The sequence below is a fragment of the Lethenteron reissneri genome, chromosome 20 (genome assembly GCF_015708825.2).
Source record: "Lethenteron reissneri isolate LAM-NWPU_2019-01 chromosome 20, ASM1570882v1, whole genome shotgun sequence".
Classification (NCBI taxonomy): Eukaryota; Metazoa; Chordata; class Hyperoartia; order Petromyzontiformes; family Petromyzontidae; genus Lethenteron; species Lethenteron reissneri.
In genome coordinates, this window is record NC_083798.1 from 14,368,337 (window position 1) to 14,384,324 (window position 15,988).

At 50.4% G+C, this 15,988-nt stretch overlaps 1 protein-coding gene across 1 annotated transcript; it reads left to right on the top strand.

Annotated features, from left to right (window-relative positions):
- The first annotated feature begins 1,650 nt into the window (after window positions 1-1,650).
- On the top strand, window positions 1,651-14,301 carry LOC133344821 (homeobox protein Hox-A1-like). The gene is made up of 2 exons (XM_061555039.1): window positions 1,651-3,247; window positions 8,122-14,301. Exons 1-2 carry the CDS (start codon window positions 2,479-2,481, stop codon window positions 8,595-8,597), a joined length of 1,245 nt encoding a protein of 414 aa, XP_061411023.1. The 5' UTR covers window positions 1,651-2,478; the 3' UTR covers window positions 8,598-14,301.
- The last annotated feature ends 1,687 nt before the right edge of the window (window positions 14,302-15,988 follow it).

A 15,988-nucleotide genomic window follows, 5' to 3' on the forward strand; every position in this document is an offset into this window, starting at 1 on the left:
TGCTTACATTATACACGCTTATAATATATACAGAGGAGCTTCCTGTGCATGGTTGGTTAAGAGCTGCCATGTCTATCTATTCTGTGTATACATAGCACGTGCAATGCGTCACCATTCATCCTACTGCAAAAGTCCTATACACGCCACCGGAACAAAAAAACACTTGTGGGGGGGGGGGGGGTTAATACAAAATCATAAAAATAAATACAACAAAGGAGAACGGGGAGGGTTTCAATGAGACAAATTACTTCCAGTGAGAGCGCAATGCGATTCCCGCGGAGGCTGATCTTTAAGAGTCACGGAGCGAGTAGGTTCTCACCACGAACCACGTGATGACACAAGTGAGCATTGAGGCGGAACTCATTGAGTGCAGTACCTACAGGTTAGCCCCCCCCCCCCATCCTCCCCGCCACCCTCTGAACAACTTTCAAAAATTTCGATTTAAAGCTTTCGTGACTGCAGGGATTCATCTTCTTGGTTCTTTCGGTAAAGTCACGTAGAATGGAAACAAGAAAAATAATAAAATAAAACATAATAAAATAATTCTCACGACGCTGTCTCCCCGACAGACCTGGTCTTCACCTGATGACGGCTGCTTGCGTTGTGGCCGAAACGTCGTAAGAATTATTTTATTATGTTTTATTTTATTATTTTTATTGTTTCCATTCTACGTGACTTTACCGAAAGAACCAAGAAGAACTTTCAAAAAGTTAAATAACGATGACTTCTCCTCTCTGTTCAATGTTGTGTCTGTGTTGTGTGTTTATAGTCTGTGATACGCCGAGGCCTATGGGACACACGTGCTAATAATCTAATGCTGCTGGGAAGCGTTGCTCCAGAAGGACCCCTTGCCTTGGTGAATGTACCTTACGTGGTGAGACATCGTGGCAATTAGCGTGCTAAAGTAGAATCGCAACAGCCTCCATGCAATCACTCACTAATTCAAATCGAATGCACGCGAAACATCACTCAAGGAGGTGCTTAAAACGTACGAAAGCAGAGTCGCGCTGGAATAATCTTCACTTAAACGGGTGGCAGCTTCGCAGGGGAAGCGATACACGGGCAGTTGTACTCATCGTAATAATAGCAACGAATAATTTCATGATAGAGGGTTTTTTTTGGGGGGTTAGATCGCGTAAATAAATGTGTCGTTAAAACCCGCCACCACCCGACACGGCCAACTAGTAAGGGTTGTCACGTAAACAGAACGTGGCCAATTCGTCACTAGTACAGCACTAGTGTGTAGTGTATAGTAGTGTAGTGTATAGTGTAGTGTATAGTAGTGTAGTGTATAGTGTAGTGTATAGTAGTGTAGTGTATTGTATAATAGTATAGTGTATAGTAGTGTAGTGTATAGTAGTGTAGTGTATAATAGTGTAGTATATAGTAGTGTAGTGTATAGTGTAGTATATAGTAGTGTAGTGTATTGTGTAGTGTACTAGTACAGCACTAACCGGTGTGTTGGAGAGCCAAGCCACAACATTTACCATCTAGTACGACGTTTCGCCAGTAATTACAACTAGCTTGTAACAACTAACTTACGTGACAACCCTTACCAGTTGTCTGCGTCGGGTGGTGGCGGGTTTTAACGACACATTTATATATTAACGCGATCTAACCCAAAAAAAAAAACTCTATCATGAATGAAATTGGTCGCGAAAAGCCTCCTACGTGTAAAACTAACGAATAATTTGTTGAGCGTGTGAATGAAGCAGCGTCTGAAGACTGGGACAGGGCAACTCTCCCAACTCTCCCAACTCTTTTGACTGCAGCCATGCGCGATTCTAAAAGACTTTGCTCGGAGGCAGGAAAAGTTCAAACGAACACATTTACAACCCTGCACTCACGGCAAATGCCATGGAATAAAAACCCGGGCCGAGATACATTCGAAGCCGGCTAGGGTTAAGTCACCACCAACAACATCAATAATAACAGGAGCAGCAGGCAACTACAGTAGCCCGGCCGGCCGGAAAACCTTGTAAAAATGTTTTTTACACCATTTCGCTAATCACTTCACTTTGAGTCCTCATGCCGTCGGCCTCTTACCTTCCTTTGAGCACAGCTTATAAATCGCTTTCTCGTGCAATTCCCAGAGAGCGAGAGGTGTCCACGCACGCACTCACGCAGTAGTTTATGACCCTGTGCCGTTTTAGCCACACGCACGCACGCAAACAAACGCGCCAACAACAACAACCAAACAAACAACAAACAAACAAAAAACCCCGCGCGCACTCTCGCAATGGAGCCGGCCGAGGCGATCGGAAAATATAGGATTTACTCCGCCTGGCAAGGCGAAGCCGACCCATCCATCAAACGTCAGCGGCGGCGAGGGGTTGCATCCCATTGGATGCGTGCAGACACGTGGAGCGGCGTTTTTGTGGTTGTCCGTGTCGAGCTTCGCTCGCGTTCACTCGGCTGCTCCGGGAGGGCCAGCGAGCGCGAGCCGTGGGGCTCACGGGGGCCACTTTGCGCAGACAGATGGACAATGCGGCCATGAGTTTCCTGGAGTATTCGTCATTCTGCGGCGGCGGCGGCGAGGCGGGCGGCTTCAACCCTCGCTCGTTCGCTGCGGCAGCCGCTGGGGACCCGTGCCTCGCTCCCTTCCAGTCGTGCGCCGTGAGCGCTGCGGCGGCGGGCGCGAGCGGCGGCGTCGTCGGCGTCGTGGGCGATGGGGAAGGGCGCTACCACAACCATCACCACCACCACCATCACCACCCTCATCATCATCACCACCACCACCATCAACAGCAGAATGAGCATCAGCAGCAGCAGCAGCCGCAGCAGCATCAGCAGAGTGGCTACCAGCCGCACAACTTCACCTTCACTGGCTCGTACGCCCCCGCGACGAACTCGGGGTGCTATTCGCCCGGCCAAGCGTACGCGGGGGCGGCGAGTTACGGGGTCTACTGCTCGCAGGGGGCCGACTTCGGCGGCGGCGGCGGTGGCGTTGGCGTTGGCGGAGCCGTGAGCGGGTTGCAGGCGACGCACGGCTCGCTCGGCGGTGGCTACGGCGCCTCGGCGTTCCACCACGACTCGCTGCAGGCTCCAGACCTCGGCGATCTTCAGCCGCTCGCCAGCTGCTGTCTGCAGCAAGCCGGCCCGGTGTCGCACACTCAGCATCACCATCAGCAGCAGCAGCATCAGCAGCAGCAGCAGCAGCACGGGTCGCCGAATGCGTCGGAGCCCACGGCGCCTTCGCACTGCACGTTCGAGTGGATGCGAGTTAAGAGAAATCCGCCGAAAACAGGTGAAATGTGGAGGTGTTTACGTGAGTTCATGGGATCCGACACGCATCCATTCCGCTGCACGTGGCGGAGAGCGTACGAGATTGCTACAGCTTGGTGGGGGGGGGGAGGCATTGTGGAGTCGTGAGTGCGATTGAATGAGTTTCAGGTCAAACGTGCTCATTCATTCATCCATCCTCGTTCGTTCGCTGGGGTGATGAATCGCTCGCAACTGCTTTGTGCCGTTATTTATGCTCCACTGATCGATGATGATTCGACTCTAATGTGCGTGTTCTTTTTTAAAGAGTGGTTATGTTCGTGTATGTGTGTACTGTATATATATATGTGCGTCGTATATGTGTGTATATGTGTGTGTGTGTGTCTTTGTTGGAGAGGGGGGGCGGTGGTGTAGCGGTTAGCGCGCTGTGCTACGAACCCGGCGGACTCCGAGTTCGATTCCCGCTCACGGCCACCATCAGTAACGATTATTTGAACCGGTCCTGGCCTTCTCCCTTAGTCAACCCAATCTCTAATGAGTACCTTCTGGGGTGTGTAAAAAAAACCCATCATCACTGGGGGAGACACCCTCCCACCTTGAGTGCCGTGCCGGCATAGGTGCTCGCTAACAGCACTTGCCCCAGCGGTCTGCTAAGGCTATACGGGGGGCCAGGGAAGGATCTGTTTTTAGTACCGAAAAAAGTTGTGCTAACGATAATGACCTACAGCAACGCACACTCATCCATTCACTCTACGTAACAATACAAAGTTGTTTCCCATAAACGATATATGCACACTTATGCCCTGGATTGTACTTTGCAAGTGCGGCGTTAAGTTATGCTACACACGCACACACACACATATATATAATATATAATCGCTTGTAATGTTATTATTTTCTGGCTGCTTAGATGTTTACGACAGCGCCCACGTGCACACAGCAAACAATAATCACCCCTCCCCCGGGGGATGATTATTTACGATTATGTTTCTACTCTGCGCGTCCAGCGCACACCACAACTTTTATTGCCGCTTGATTTAAATACAATGACGAACTCTGCACAATAGTAACGATGTTATTGATGCACAAATTGGCTATGTAAGTCAATCAACCGCCACCGTTCATCACGGAGGGTTGAAGGGAAGGCGGACGGTTCGAGCGTGGATGTTTCGCGCGATTTGTAAATGTTTCCTGCAACTCTCTGACAGAGGTGTCGGGCAAAAGTTGAGATGCTCAAAAAATGCAAACTTCTCCCCATGCAGTGCTCACGCAATCTCATCGACTGCTGCGGGAACGTTCCGGCTGCCTGTTTCATCATCATCACCATCACGATCACAGCTTTATTATCATCAACGTCATCAATCATCGTTATAATCATCAGTACAGTATTATTATTATCAATCGCCGTGATCAGATTTCCGAATGAAAGCCTCCCCCCCCCCCCCAAGTCGTTGTTTCCATCTGAATGGCGACTTCCACGTGAAACACAAATTTCAGGCGATGTCCGTGATTTTAATTTTTGAGGCGTGGATTTGAGAGCTGTTCCTGGAAACATCGTGACACGTTTAATAAGGCCGTGTTCTTGGCACTTGTTGTTTAAATTGTCAGGCAAAATAGCCTCACCCCTCCTTGGTGCACCGACATCTGCCTGACTCATTCTCCACGAATCCACCTCTCCTGCAGCGCCACTAACAAAATCTATTCATATATGTATATACAATAATACGACTGTATAATCAACAGCAAACTGGCGTTTCGGGCAATGCTCCATTTTTTTTGAGAAGGCGTCGAGCGCGCAACAGGCTCCAATTGTCGCCTCCGAGGAACTGCAGTGGTGGTGTGTGTGGGAAGAGTTCGTGGGGAGCGGTGGTGGAATGGTTAGCGCGCTGCGCTACGAATCCGGCGACCCGAGTTCGATTCCCCGCTCACGACCACCAACACCGGGCGACGATTATCTGAAACCGGTCACGGGCCTCCGCTAGGCCGACTTAGCCTCAAATGAGTACTTGTTGCAGTGTGTAAACATCGTGACCGTGGCAGACAAAGGCGGCCGGGCGTGGTGCTGGCCACCCACCCACTCACCCCCTTGTAACTGCCGTGCCGGCAACCCACAAGTGCGACTCGCTAATAGCCCTTTACCCCGTACAGTCTGTTAAGGCTGCGCGGGGGATCTTTGTCTTCGTGAAGAGTTCGTGCAGGAGGGAGTGGTTCGCATGGAAGTTGTTGCGCCGTTGTGCTTTCTCGCATTGATTTATGATTATACCTCCCCAACCCCACCCCCTCCTCCTCCCGCCGAGCATCGATGGATCAAACCGCTGACAAAAAGTCGATGTCTTAGTAATTATTTATTTTGTTTGCATGCATTCCCATGAAAGCATGAGTCTCGTGTTTAATATTAAACGCGAACAACAACAACAAAAGGCACGATACAAAAGGAGTGCTCGTTTTGTACGAACCGTCCTCGGGGCGCGTGATGTTGTAATCGACAAGTCGCGTGACGTATATTTACATGTGAGCTTCACACAAGCGGCGCGTGTCTTTTATATTACAACGGCTGAGACAACGGCGCAAGTGATTATGCGTGCCGAGTGAGAACCTCTCTATATAATACAAAAATGATACATATTTATTATTATTATTATGTAATAACAACATTTATTATTTGTATTTAACGAATTTAAGCGTGAAAGTTGGGGCCCTGTAAATATTTCATCAATGGTCGCCTTTTTGAAAGCCATGTGTCGCCTGTGCGGTCATAAATCACGCGCTTGTCAGAAATTCTATATAACATTAGTTATTGAGAGCGGGTTACAATTTACCCCCCTAATGGATGCGTTGCGGCCCCCACTTTAAATAGATCCGCGAAAGCGGATTTATTTTGAGCAGCAATTTACAGGGCAAACGTCAGACGTGTAATCGTGGCACGTGACCGCCACTTTGCGCGCTTTCGTTTTAGGAATGGGTTTACATTGATAGTGCAACACACGTGGACGGATGACATTAATTTTGTTTGTTTGAAACTTTTTTAACGGTGCTAATCGGAGGTGCGTGGGAATGGACAACAAACTAAACGCAAAAAAAAAAATTTTTCATTTAAAAGTGCATTGCTCCAGTGGCTTTCTAATAATATGCACGCTGAACTTATACATAACCTGCACTTCCATACGAAAGTATGTATACATTTATACACTGTACTGAGTGCGTTCAGAAAACGTTTTCATTAGTAAATCATGTTGGGTGAAATCGGTGTGCGGCATAAAGCCGCGCGTATATTTACTGCTATGCGAGCAAGTGCCGTGCCACTGCGAAACTTTAAGCACGGAGAGCCATACGGCACAATTATTTTTCACCCGTTAAACATTTTATTCGTTAAAGAAAAACATATACGCATAAGAGCCCAATTGAGAGCTCGCTGTAAGCATGTACGACGTCAGCGTGTGTGCCGTGTGTGCCGTGTGCTCTCTAGACACAAGCGAACTGGCAAGCGCTTCCATTATGCATAATGAGTCAGCCATTTCAGAATGTTAATACGACGCGCGCGCGTGTGTGTGTAGTAGGCGCGCGCTAATGCGTTCGCGTCTATATATAATCCAGCCATATTTTCACTGGGCAAGGGTCATTTGCCGAAGCTTTGACGAGTTAACACACGCAACGATTAGTCAGTCATTTTACTAACGACTGCGAAATGAAACGACTGCGATTGGCAAAGTGTTTTTTTTTTTTATCTGCAGGTTATATTGTTTCACACCAGCGTTAGAAACACGGGTACACAATCACCATTACGGCCATCATCACCGCCACCGTCATCGTTAGGGCCTAACCTAAAACACGAGACACAAACGATCGACACCATCACCACGACCACCGTCATCGTTAGGGCCTCCTCTAAAACAAGTGTTATCGCCACCCCCAGCATCGTTCTGGCCCGCGTAAACCACGTGAAACCCGTCACCACCATCACCACCAGGGCCTATCTCGATTGCTCAGTTTCACAACACGCGGTCTCTCAATGAACGAGCTCAGACAAATAATGCGCACGTGGCGACCGCGCCAGTTAATCAACCACCGCGACCACCGCGTCCAGCGACATTTCACCCGAACTCCATCCCGGCCCCCCCCCCCCAACCAACAGCGAAGGGGGGGGGGCGACTTTAATTTGCCCAGACGGGAGCACACGGGTCATCCTCTCCGCGCCCTCTGATCGCCACGAGACTTCGTACGAAGCAGCGACGACGACCCCCGTAATTACTTGCCGTGTCCGCTCTCCACTGCCCCCCCCGCCCATCATCACCCCCCTCCTCCCCCCCCGTCAATTATTAACCGAATGTGGCAGGCGACACGCGACTTGAGTGTGCTCGCATGAAAAAGCGTCCTTAATAGAGTCGGCAGTAGTATGGGGGAGAGGGCTCTTCGTCCGACGGTGTATTGCCCACAGCTCGTGATGATGACTAATATAGCGGACGAGTAATTGGGTGGACATCTCATTGCAGTTCCGTCCTGAGCAATGACCAGTGACGTTCTTCTGCGTGGAATGAATGATTGGGGGGGGGGGGGAGCGCTGATGTCGTTGAGTGCTGAGTTCCGTGTGCGAGGTGCGGAGTGAGTGGCTGAGCGAGTCGTGTCGCCTGTGCATGAGTTGTGTTTCTAGTGGCGGCATGAGTTGTGTGACATCGCGCGTCCAGTGACTTGAAGGTGCGACTCGCGTGATGAACGACTGCATGATTTGCGTTGCGACGACTGTTGGCTGTGCTATTGAGCGCGTGTTGGCTCGTCCCCACGTTGATCGTGTACACTGATGCTGAGCTCACGCGTGCCTGCGTTACACTTCACCGCCACGTGTGCGCCCGTTGTGTCTTTTGTCGTCCGCAAATGCTGCGCGGCCGTCGTCTCCACGCGCAGCGAGGATCGGCGACATGAGCTGCGCGCAAGTGGGAGCCCTGCCGTGCGGCTCGGGAGGAGCCGGAGGCGGCGGAGTCGGACTGAGCATCGGCGGGGGCAACAACGGCCTCGCGATGGGCGGAGGCATCGCGACCCAGCGGACCAACTTCAGCACCAAGCAGCTGACGGAGCTGGAGAAGGAGTTCCACTTCAACAAGTACCTGACGCGCGCGCGCCGCGTCGAGATCGCCGCCGCGCTGCAGCTCAACGAGACCCAGGTGAAGATCTGGTTCCAGAACCGGCGCATGAAGCAGAAGAAGCGAGAGAAAGAGGGCCACAGCCTGCAGGCGCTCGCGTCTCCCATCGCATCCGCTGCTGCTGCAGCAGCTGCTGCTGCTACTACTGGACCTTCCGTCTCGTCCGCGGCCTCCTCCGAGGGATCCTCGCCGAGTCGTTCGCCGGCGTCGGAGCCAGCGGCTGATGACACCTCGCCCTGACGGGTGGACGCGCTAGGGTGCATGCACCCCCAAACTCCATCCTCCCCATGCACCGCCCCCTACCCTCTACCCACCATACCTCTACAGTCTACATGAACCCCCCCCCCCTACTGTACGGACAACCTGTACTCTCCACGTGGTCTGTGAGAGTGCCGCCGAGACGTTCACGAGCCAAGAGCGACCTCCCTGGAACTCGGCGTGAGGAGCGGGGAGGTTTGCGACGATGTCGACCGCTTCGTGGGTGCACGCGCGACGGATGACGCGGACAGCATGCGCGCGCACGCACGCAATGTGCACGCGTGCAGTCAAAGGGCGAATGACAGGGTAGTGTGCAAATGATAACAGGGTGTGGTGATCATTGACTTTTAACGAGAGCGAATAAAGTATGTGGGCATCGGCGTCGAGGTATTTATATTTAAACACTTTACCAATCGGATTATTGGGACAATTAATCGGCTGCTCGTGGTCGCGGCACTAGAGACGGCGCTCCGATGTTTCGGGAAACGAGCCCGAATATCCATCAATTTATAATTGACTGAAAACAAGCAGTTTGTGTGTGTGTTTTTTTTTTATCCAGATCATCTCTTTGACTTGAGCTGTTAGTCATCATATGAGTTCGCTCGAATCAGCAATTTAAATCTTATTTGCGAGTAGAGGTCAAAATGTGTTGTATGGGAATAAAGATATTGCTAAAAGTATAGGATCACAGAAGTGTACTAATGGTTGCATTGACAGTAGTGTTTAAGTCGGGCCTACTCGTCCTAAGCAGTTCACGATGGAGAGAGGTGTAGATGAACGTTCGAACTCTTTCGCACCGTAGGTAGCCAACCGTGCATCGGAAGTGCGGGAAGAAAGGACAACAAACTAAACGTTGGAGATGACTGCCAGGGGACCGAGTGGTTTGTGAGCAGTGCAGTCATGTGTACGATTTGTACATAGTCAAGTACACATAGCCTGGCACAAGCGCCGTGGTGGGTAACGTTACGAACACATCCTTGGGGACATCTCAGTGAGCACGCGTTCTAGATAATCACACTGGTGTTAGTAAACTACCACTTGTCATATGAATAGTAAAAATAATAATATGCATTGCTGTGTCATTTACTCTACCCACAAAAGCCTCACCGAGTCTCAAGACTGTGTTTCAGGAGGGGCCTCCATTGGAAACGTTTGGCCACTGCCATATTCACGATCTTGTGTCTGCGTGTGTGGGGGATCTTTATATATGCGTGCACGTAACCTGGCACAGACGCTGTGGTGACGTCACCGTCACTCGGTGGCGAATGGCGGTTGTTGGGTATGGGATCTTCTTTGCTATGGGGAGCGGTGGTGCAGCGGTTAGCGCGCTGCGCTACGAACCCGGCGCCCGAGTTCGATTCCAGCTCACGGTCAACACCGGTGATGATTTTCTGAACAGGTCCTGGGCCTCCTCTAGGTCGTCTCAGCCTCAAGCGAGTGCCTGGTGAGGTGTGTAAACATCGCTATTGGGGTGGTGCTGGCCTGCAAATGTGCTCGCTAACAGCATATTCCCCAACAGTTTGTTAGGTTTAACACGTAGACTTTCGCGACAAATATCATCCAAAATAGAGGGGGTTTTTGGGTTCAGGCTATACGGGGGGTCTTTATCTCTACGCTGATCCCGAAACGTCGCCTATTATATATTGTTTTCCTATTCGAGATGTCCAGTGTTATGTTGACTCAGGCGTCGAGCTCATGTCGATTCGTGTTGAGCTTCATGTGCGGCCACCTGCGGGCCACGTCGCACCCGTTGGACAGGCGATACGATTCGATGGATATTATAATCAAAAGAGACCCTGGAACTTGTTGGAGGAATGGATAGATGATGAACTCCCGAGGTGACACGATCGCACAACAATGAATCAACGCGTAAAGTCGGATCTCATCAAGAGTCAAGGCGGTGTGCTTTATGAAGAAGGGCTATCGCCCGAAACGTCGCCGCGTTTACGCATATTTTCAGTGCAGCGTTATCGACGAATTTGTCGAGCTGATGTCAAAAATTAGGTGGGGAACCCAAGGGGAGGGGGAGAAGAAGCGGGGGGGGGGGTAGCTGAGCTTGCATCGCAACATCGATTTCCAGGGTGATTGACAGGAAGAATACAGCAACACACGCAACTCTTCTCGTCCAGCTGCGCAGACTGTCCGCTGCTCTCTGCGTCTCGGGCTGCCCGACGCGAGGTTGTGAAGAAACTTCGTTCAGCTTACTGCCGTCACGAACTTTAGCGAGGCCAACTGCAATGGCGTGTAATTCAAATGCAAGGCCGTGGGCGTGATTAACGTTACGTCACCACAGTTGATTTAAGTCTGTAGCTGAACCGTGGCTTTAAGTGATTACGTGATTCTTATTATCACTGGCGGAGCTTAAAAACATTGCTTAAAACTTGTTTTGCCCCCCCCCCCGCGCACCTCCGATTCGCACAGTTGGCTACGTACGGTGCGAAAGAAGTTCAACATACATACAGTACATTGTCAGACACGCGGCTTAGTAACGGAACTACAAGAGACGAGCCGATTTGTGGTTTGTGTGGCGTCTTGCTTGAATGGTACCGAGTGAATTGCCCTAGGAATTCCGTGTGTCCACCTCGTCACCACCGCGAAGGCTTTTCGCGGTTGCGCTGTGTACAGCCCAGCGATGTGTACAGCCCAGCGATGTGTCTGTAAATCGGTCCGTGCCGCGTGAAACAAAGTTCGTGAAAATGCTTCGGGCACGTGGGGCGAAACGTCGGCCCAGCATTCCGAACAACGCGCGGTGAACGGTCCGTCATGCTCCGAATGGACGGAGGGTTGTTGATGCTGCTGCTGCTGCTGCAATGATTTATTTTCCTGCTAAATTATTCCCACTCAATACGAACACCATTATTTGTTGAGTTTAGCTGACAATACCTTAAAGTGTTATTCTATTGTGAGCCACTTGTGCCGGCGTGCGGTAGCGATACAGTATTATAAACCGGATGATTTATCTTAACAAAGAATAGAGGCAATAACTATTTTGCGGAACGCGGGATGGGTGGGTAGTGTCGTGAGCGAGTAATCAACTCCCCGAATGAACCGGTGATCGGAATCGAACTCGGCTGAAACTTCGGGCTACAGCTTAAGTGGTACCCTGGGTGAGGCTGATCTCTGCTCCCCCTCCTACAGCCCGAGTGGAGGTGTGTTGCGTTGATGGCGAGGCGATCCCTAAATTCACCGGTTTTGTATTTCTCTTGCGTCGCTTGACTCTGCCGTGGCACACAATGCACAGACGTTATCAATCAACTTGCATCAACGGGGAAAAACCTTGTCACTACCGTATGACCCCGTACTCCCCAACCCCCCCTCCCCTCCCCTCCTCCCCCGAATAATCGCGTACGGGTAAATGTTTAAAATCGTCTGATTTTGACGAAAAAAACATCGATACTTCGTCCATCACCAACAGCCGCGAAAGAGTCGCAAAGGCGATGCGATGTGCGTGCGTGTGTGCGTGTGTCGGCCCTGCTCCTACAGTCTGTTGAGGCTATACTGGGGGGGAGGGATCTTTGTCTTTGTGTCGGCCCGTTTCGGACAACACGCGAAAGCTTACAGGGCGCGTTGGACTGATTTACATGAACTCGTTTGAATGCGGGCTAAGGGTGCGACTGTTACATCCCTTGCAACGCCGCTCTGTAACGACGTGAATTATCATTGTTGTTGTTGTTGTCGGCTAAGGTTATTCCACAACGCGTATTACCTCGACTGCCCTGCGCGTGAGAGCTTTCTAGTTTTAGTTCTAGTTTACGCCGCGCGAGTGTTTACACGTGTCTGAGCTTCGCCGAGTCCCAAGAGGAGGTCTCGCGCGACGCCAGCAACCCGGGAGGGGAGAGTGTCATCCGCACACGACGAAAGAAGCGTCGTTTGTTGTTGCTGTTGTTGTTATATGATTGCGACTTTTTGTTGTTGTTGTTGTCGAGTAACTTTAAATCTTCATTCAGGGAACCAGACAGGGTACAAAAAAATGCGTTGATTGTTATGTTTAATGAATGTAGTTAGTAACTTAATTGTTGTTTCGATTTAAAGCTTTCGTGACTGCAGGGATTCATCTTCTTGGTTCTTTCGGTACAGTCTTAAATAGATTAAATATACGCTGCCAAGCTTGGTGGTGTTCATTCAGACGCTGTCTTTCCGACAGACCTGTTCTTCACCTGAGGACGGCTGCTTGCGTTGTGGCCGAAACGTCGTGAGAATTGTATTTTATTATGTTTTATTTTTATTATTTTATTATTTCCCTTCTACGTGACTTTACCGAAAGAACCAAGAAGATTTATTGTTGTTTTTATTTTTTTTATAGTGTTACTAGACGCGTGCAAGACGTGCGCGCGCGAGTGTGTGCATATTACTCGCATCTTTTAGTCAAAGCAAATGCCTCTCTCATTTCCCCCAGACGCGCGTCTACACACAGGGTATATCTATCTAAATGTATATTGAAATACGTAATGCGTAGCCGACAGGGTGTTAATGAGTTGTGTCCAAAGATGTACAGTCGTAGCGTTGTCTATCACCGATGCCTTTAGTTTGCACTAAAGCCAGAAGCCTCTTCTCCTTCAGTTCCCCATCGCTTTAGAGCCGACGGTGCTTTACGCACACGCGGTGCGACCATTGGAGGTACGGGTAAATTGTGCTCTCGGCGCAGACCGAGTTACACACGCGAGTCTCGCGCAACTGTGCGGTCGGAGATTCACTGACCGACTCAGCCGACGTGACTGGCTGGCGCGTCTGTGCGTGAGGAGTGGTGGCGCAGTGGTTAGCGCGCTGCGCTGCAAACGCGCGCGACCCGAGTACGATTCCCGCTCGCGATCAGTAACAGTGGCGAATGTTTGAACCGGTCCCGGGCCTCTCCCCTAGGTCGACTCAGCCTCAAGTGAGTACCTGGTGCAGTGTGTAGTAAACATCGCCACTAGGGAGACAAAGGCGGCCGGGCGTGGTGTTGGCCACCCACCCCTCGTGTGCCGTGCCGGCCTTCAGAAGTGCTCGCTTAACAGCACTTGTCCGAAAAAGTCTGCCAAGGCTACACGGGGGGTCTTTGTCCTTGTGTGTGCGTGGGAGCACGTGGTCAGCTGCATCGAAGGTGTGCGTCGAAAATGCTGCGTATTGCTATGCAAAGCTCCCAGCTTCTCTTGTGTGAGTGTGTCACGCGGGCGTAGCGCCGCCTAGATTGATTTTCGCTTCTTAGCCTACATCTACACCCGTCTATGTGTGTGTGTCAGTGTGGACATGTGTCTGTGAGTGCATGGGGAGCGGTAGTGCGGTGGTTAGCGCGCTGCACTATGAGCCCGGCTATCCGAGTTCGATTCCCGCTCACGTCCAATCACAGTGGCGAATACGTGAATCGGTCTTGGCGCTCATCTAGGTCGACGCAGCCTCATATGAGTACCTGGTGCCGTGTGTAAACATCGCCACTGGGGAGACAAAGGCGGCCTCGCGTGGTGTTAGCCACCCCCCCCCCCTCGTGTGCCGTGTCGGCCTTCATAGGTGCTCGCCAACAGCACTTGTCCCAAAAAGTCTAAGGATATACGAGGGGGTCTTTGTCTTTGATGTATGTCTTGCTGTTTTCCTTTCTGTGTTCCGTGTGGCTTATGAACCCTGGCTGTACATTAAGATGATTTTACAAAAGGCGGTTAGAGGCTGTTTGAATGTTTATGTATCTTTAATATCCTTTAAAGATTTTGTAAGAAAAAAAATCTCATCGTCCGTGTCTTATTTGCTGTACAAGTCTTATTTTTGGAGCTACTATGAACACTACGTTTCCTAAATAACCCGGGCTTCATTTCTCAGGAACGCTACTCGGGGGCATTTATCGGTGTAAGGTACTACCACTAGAGCACAAGCCACGCATGTCCAAATAATCCTATAAAATAGTACCCTATATATTCCATAATCGTCGGAAGGACCAACATATGGCGAGACGGATGTGGCTGGGTTCCAACAATAATTCCCCGAGCAGCTTTCCGACCGTGCACCGTCTTAAATTAAGCACCGACATGAGCGAAGCGCCACCAATAACACCCCAGCTCACTCCTCTCCACTCTCGACTCAAATCTAAAGCGTGGACTCTATAATGTGTATAATATCTCTATATCTGCAATGCAACGTTGCATTCATTTATACAATGTGGCGGAGCAGTGGTTCACGAACATAGCAACAACAATGAAAAAAAAACATGATTTCGATTCCCGTCCACGGCCACCATCAGTGGCAAGTGAATTCATACAAACAAACATATATCTCTACATCTGTACTCGTCTCGAGCCCCCACGCGCCGCACTTATCAGCGCCGGTGAAGCACGGTGACACGGACACCCACGTGGCTTGACAGACAACGGTGCCAAGTCATCCATACATGTGTAGTCGACGCGAGTCGAGGTGCAGCAAAGTGCGCACGAGCAAAAGGGTTTCACCAGTGCCGGATTAGCCTCGTAGCACAAGTAGCTACATATGCTACGGGCCCCGCACTTTCAAGGGCCCCGCGCTAAATGCTTTCAAGCTATCAATTCCGGTTCAGTGATTCTGCACTTGCTCTATTACTATAGTACTATACTGCCTTCAACTTTTATGAACGACTGGGTGTTTAAGGTTAGCAATTTGTCGTATTATCTCGCTGTATAGCAAGTGAAAAAATACAATTACTTTACTATGCAAGTTAAAAAAATGTAGGTATTTTCATATTTCGTTTTTTATTTAGGGCCCCTTTATAACATATGCTACAGGCCCCCGCACTAGCTTAATCCGGCACTGGGTTTCACTTCATCAAACAACTCAAGGCGGGACGCCGCCCTCCCTCCGCCTACGACTCGCCCAAGTGTGCGCGTTCACACGGCGTTCACAGACGTTCTCACGCCACCACGCTACACGGCTGCTCAACACAGACACGGGAAGGGCTCCAACCGCGTCCCAGGCCCGACACGCACGCGGCGTTTGTGTCCGCCGGCAACTCTCACACACCACAAGCCCGGACGGGGCCAAGTGAAGCCAGAGTAATTTCATTATTTATCAGGGTGGGGGGGAGGGAGGGCGGGGGGCGATGGAACGTACAACGTTCTCAAGACAGATATTTACAAAAGTAATAAAATAATTGAACAAAAATGGCCCTCTATGTGTCCACCGACGTCATAACCACCATCGCCACAAGAGTCTCGTGACTCGTTTTCAGGAGGTTTTACGATCATGCCCCTTCGTCGTAGCGGAGGGATGGATCTGGTGGTGATCTCTGTTAAGGAGATGATTCGGTAGATATCGCAGCGTTGACAATGGTGCGCAATTACGGTGATTTTTTTGCTTTAAAGCGATACAATATTCTATACAATACTATTGTGTATTGCTGAACAGCGATACAGTCAATTTCGATTTAAAGCCTTCGTGAC

Excerpts from the sequence above, each read along its gene's own strand:
- LOC133344821 (XM_061555039.1), top strand. The coding sequence starts at position 2,479 with ATGGACAATGCGGCCATGAGTTTCCTGGAGTATTCGTCATTCTGCGGC. Across the intron at positions 3,248-8,121 it reads GAGAAATCCGCCGAAAACAG|CGAGGATCGGCGACATGAGC; the intron begins GTGAAATGTGGA and ends CTCCACGCGCAG.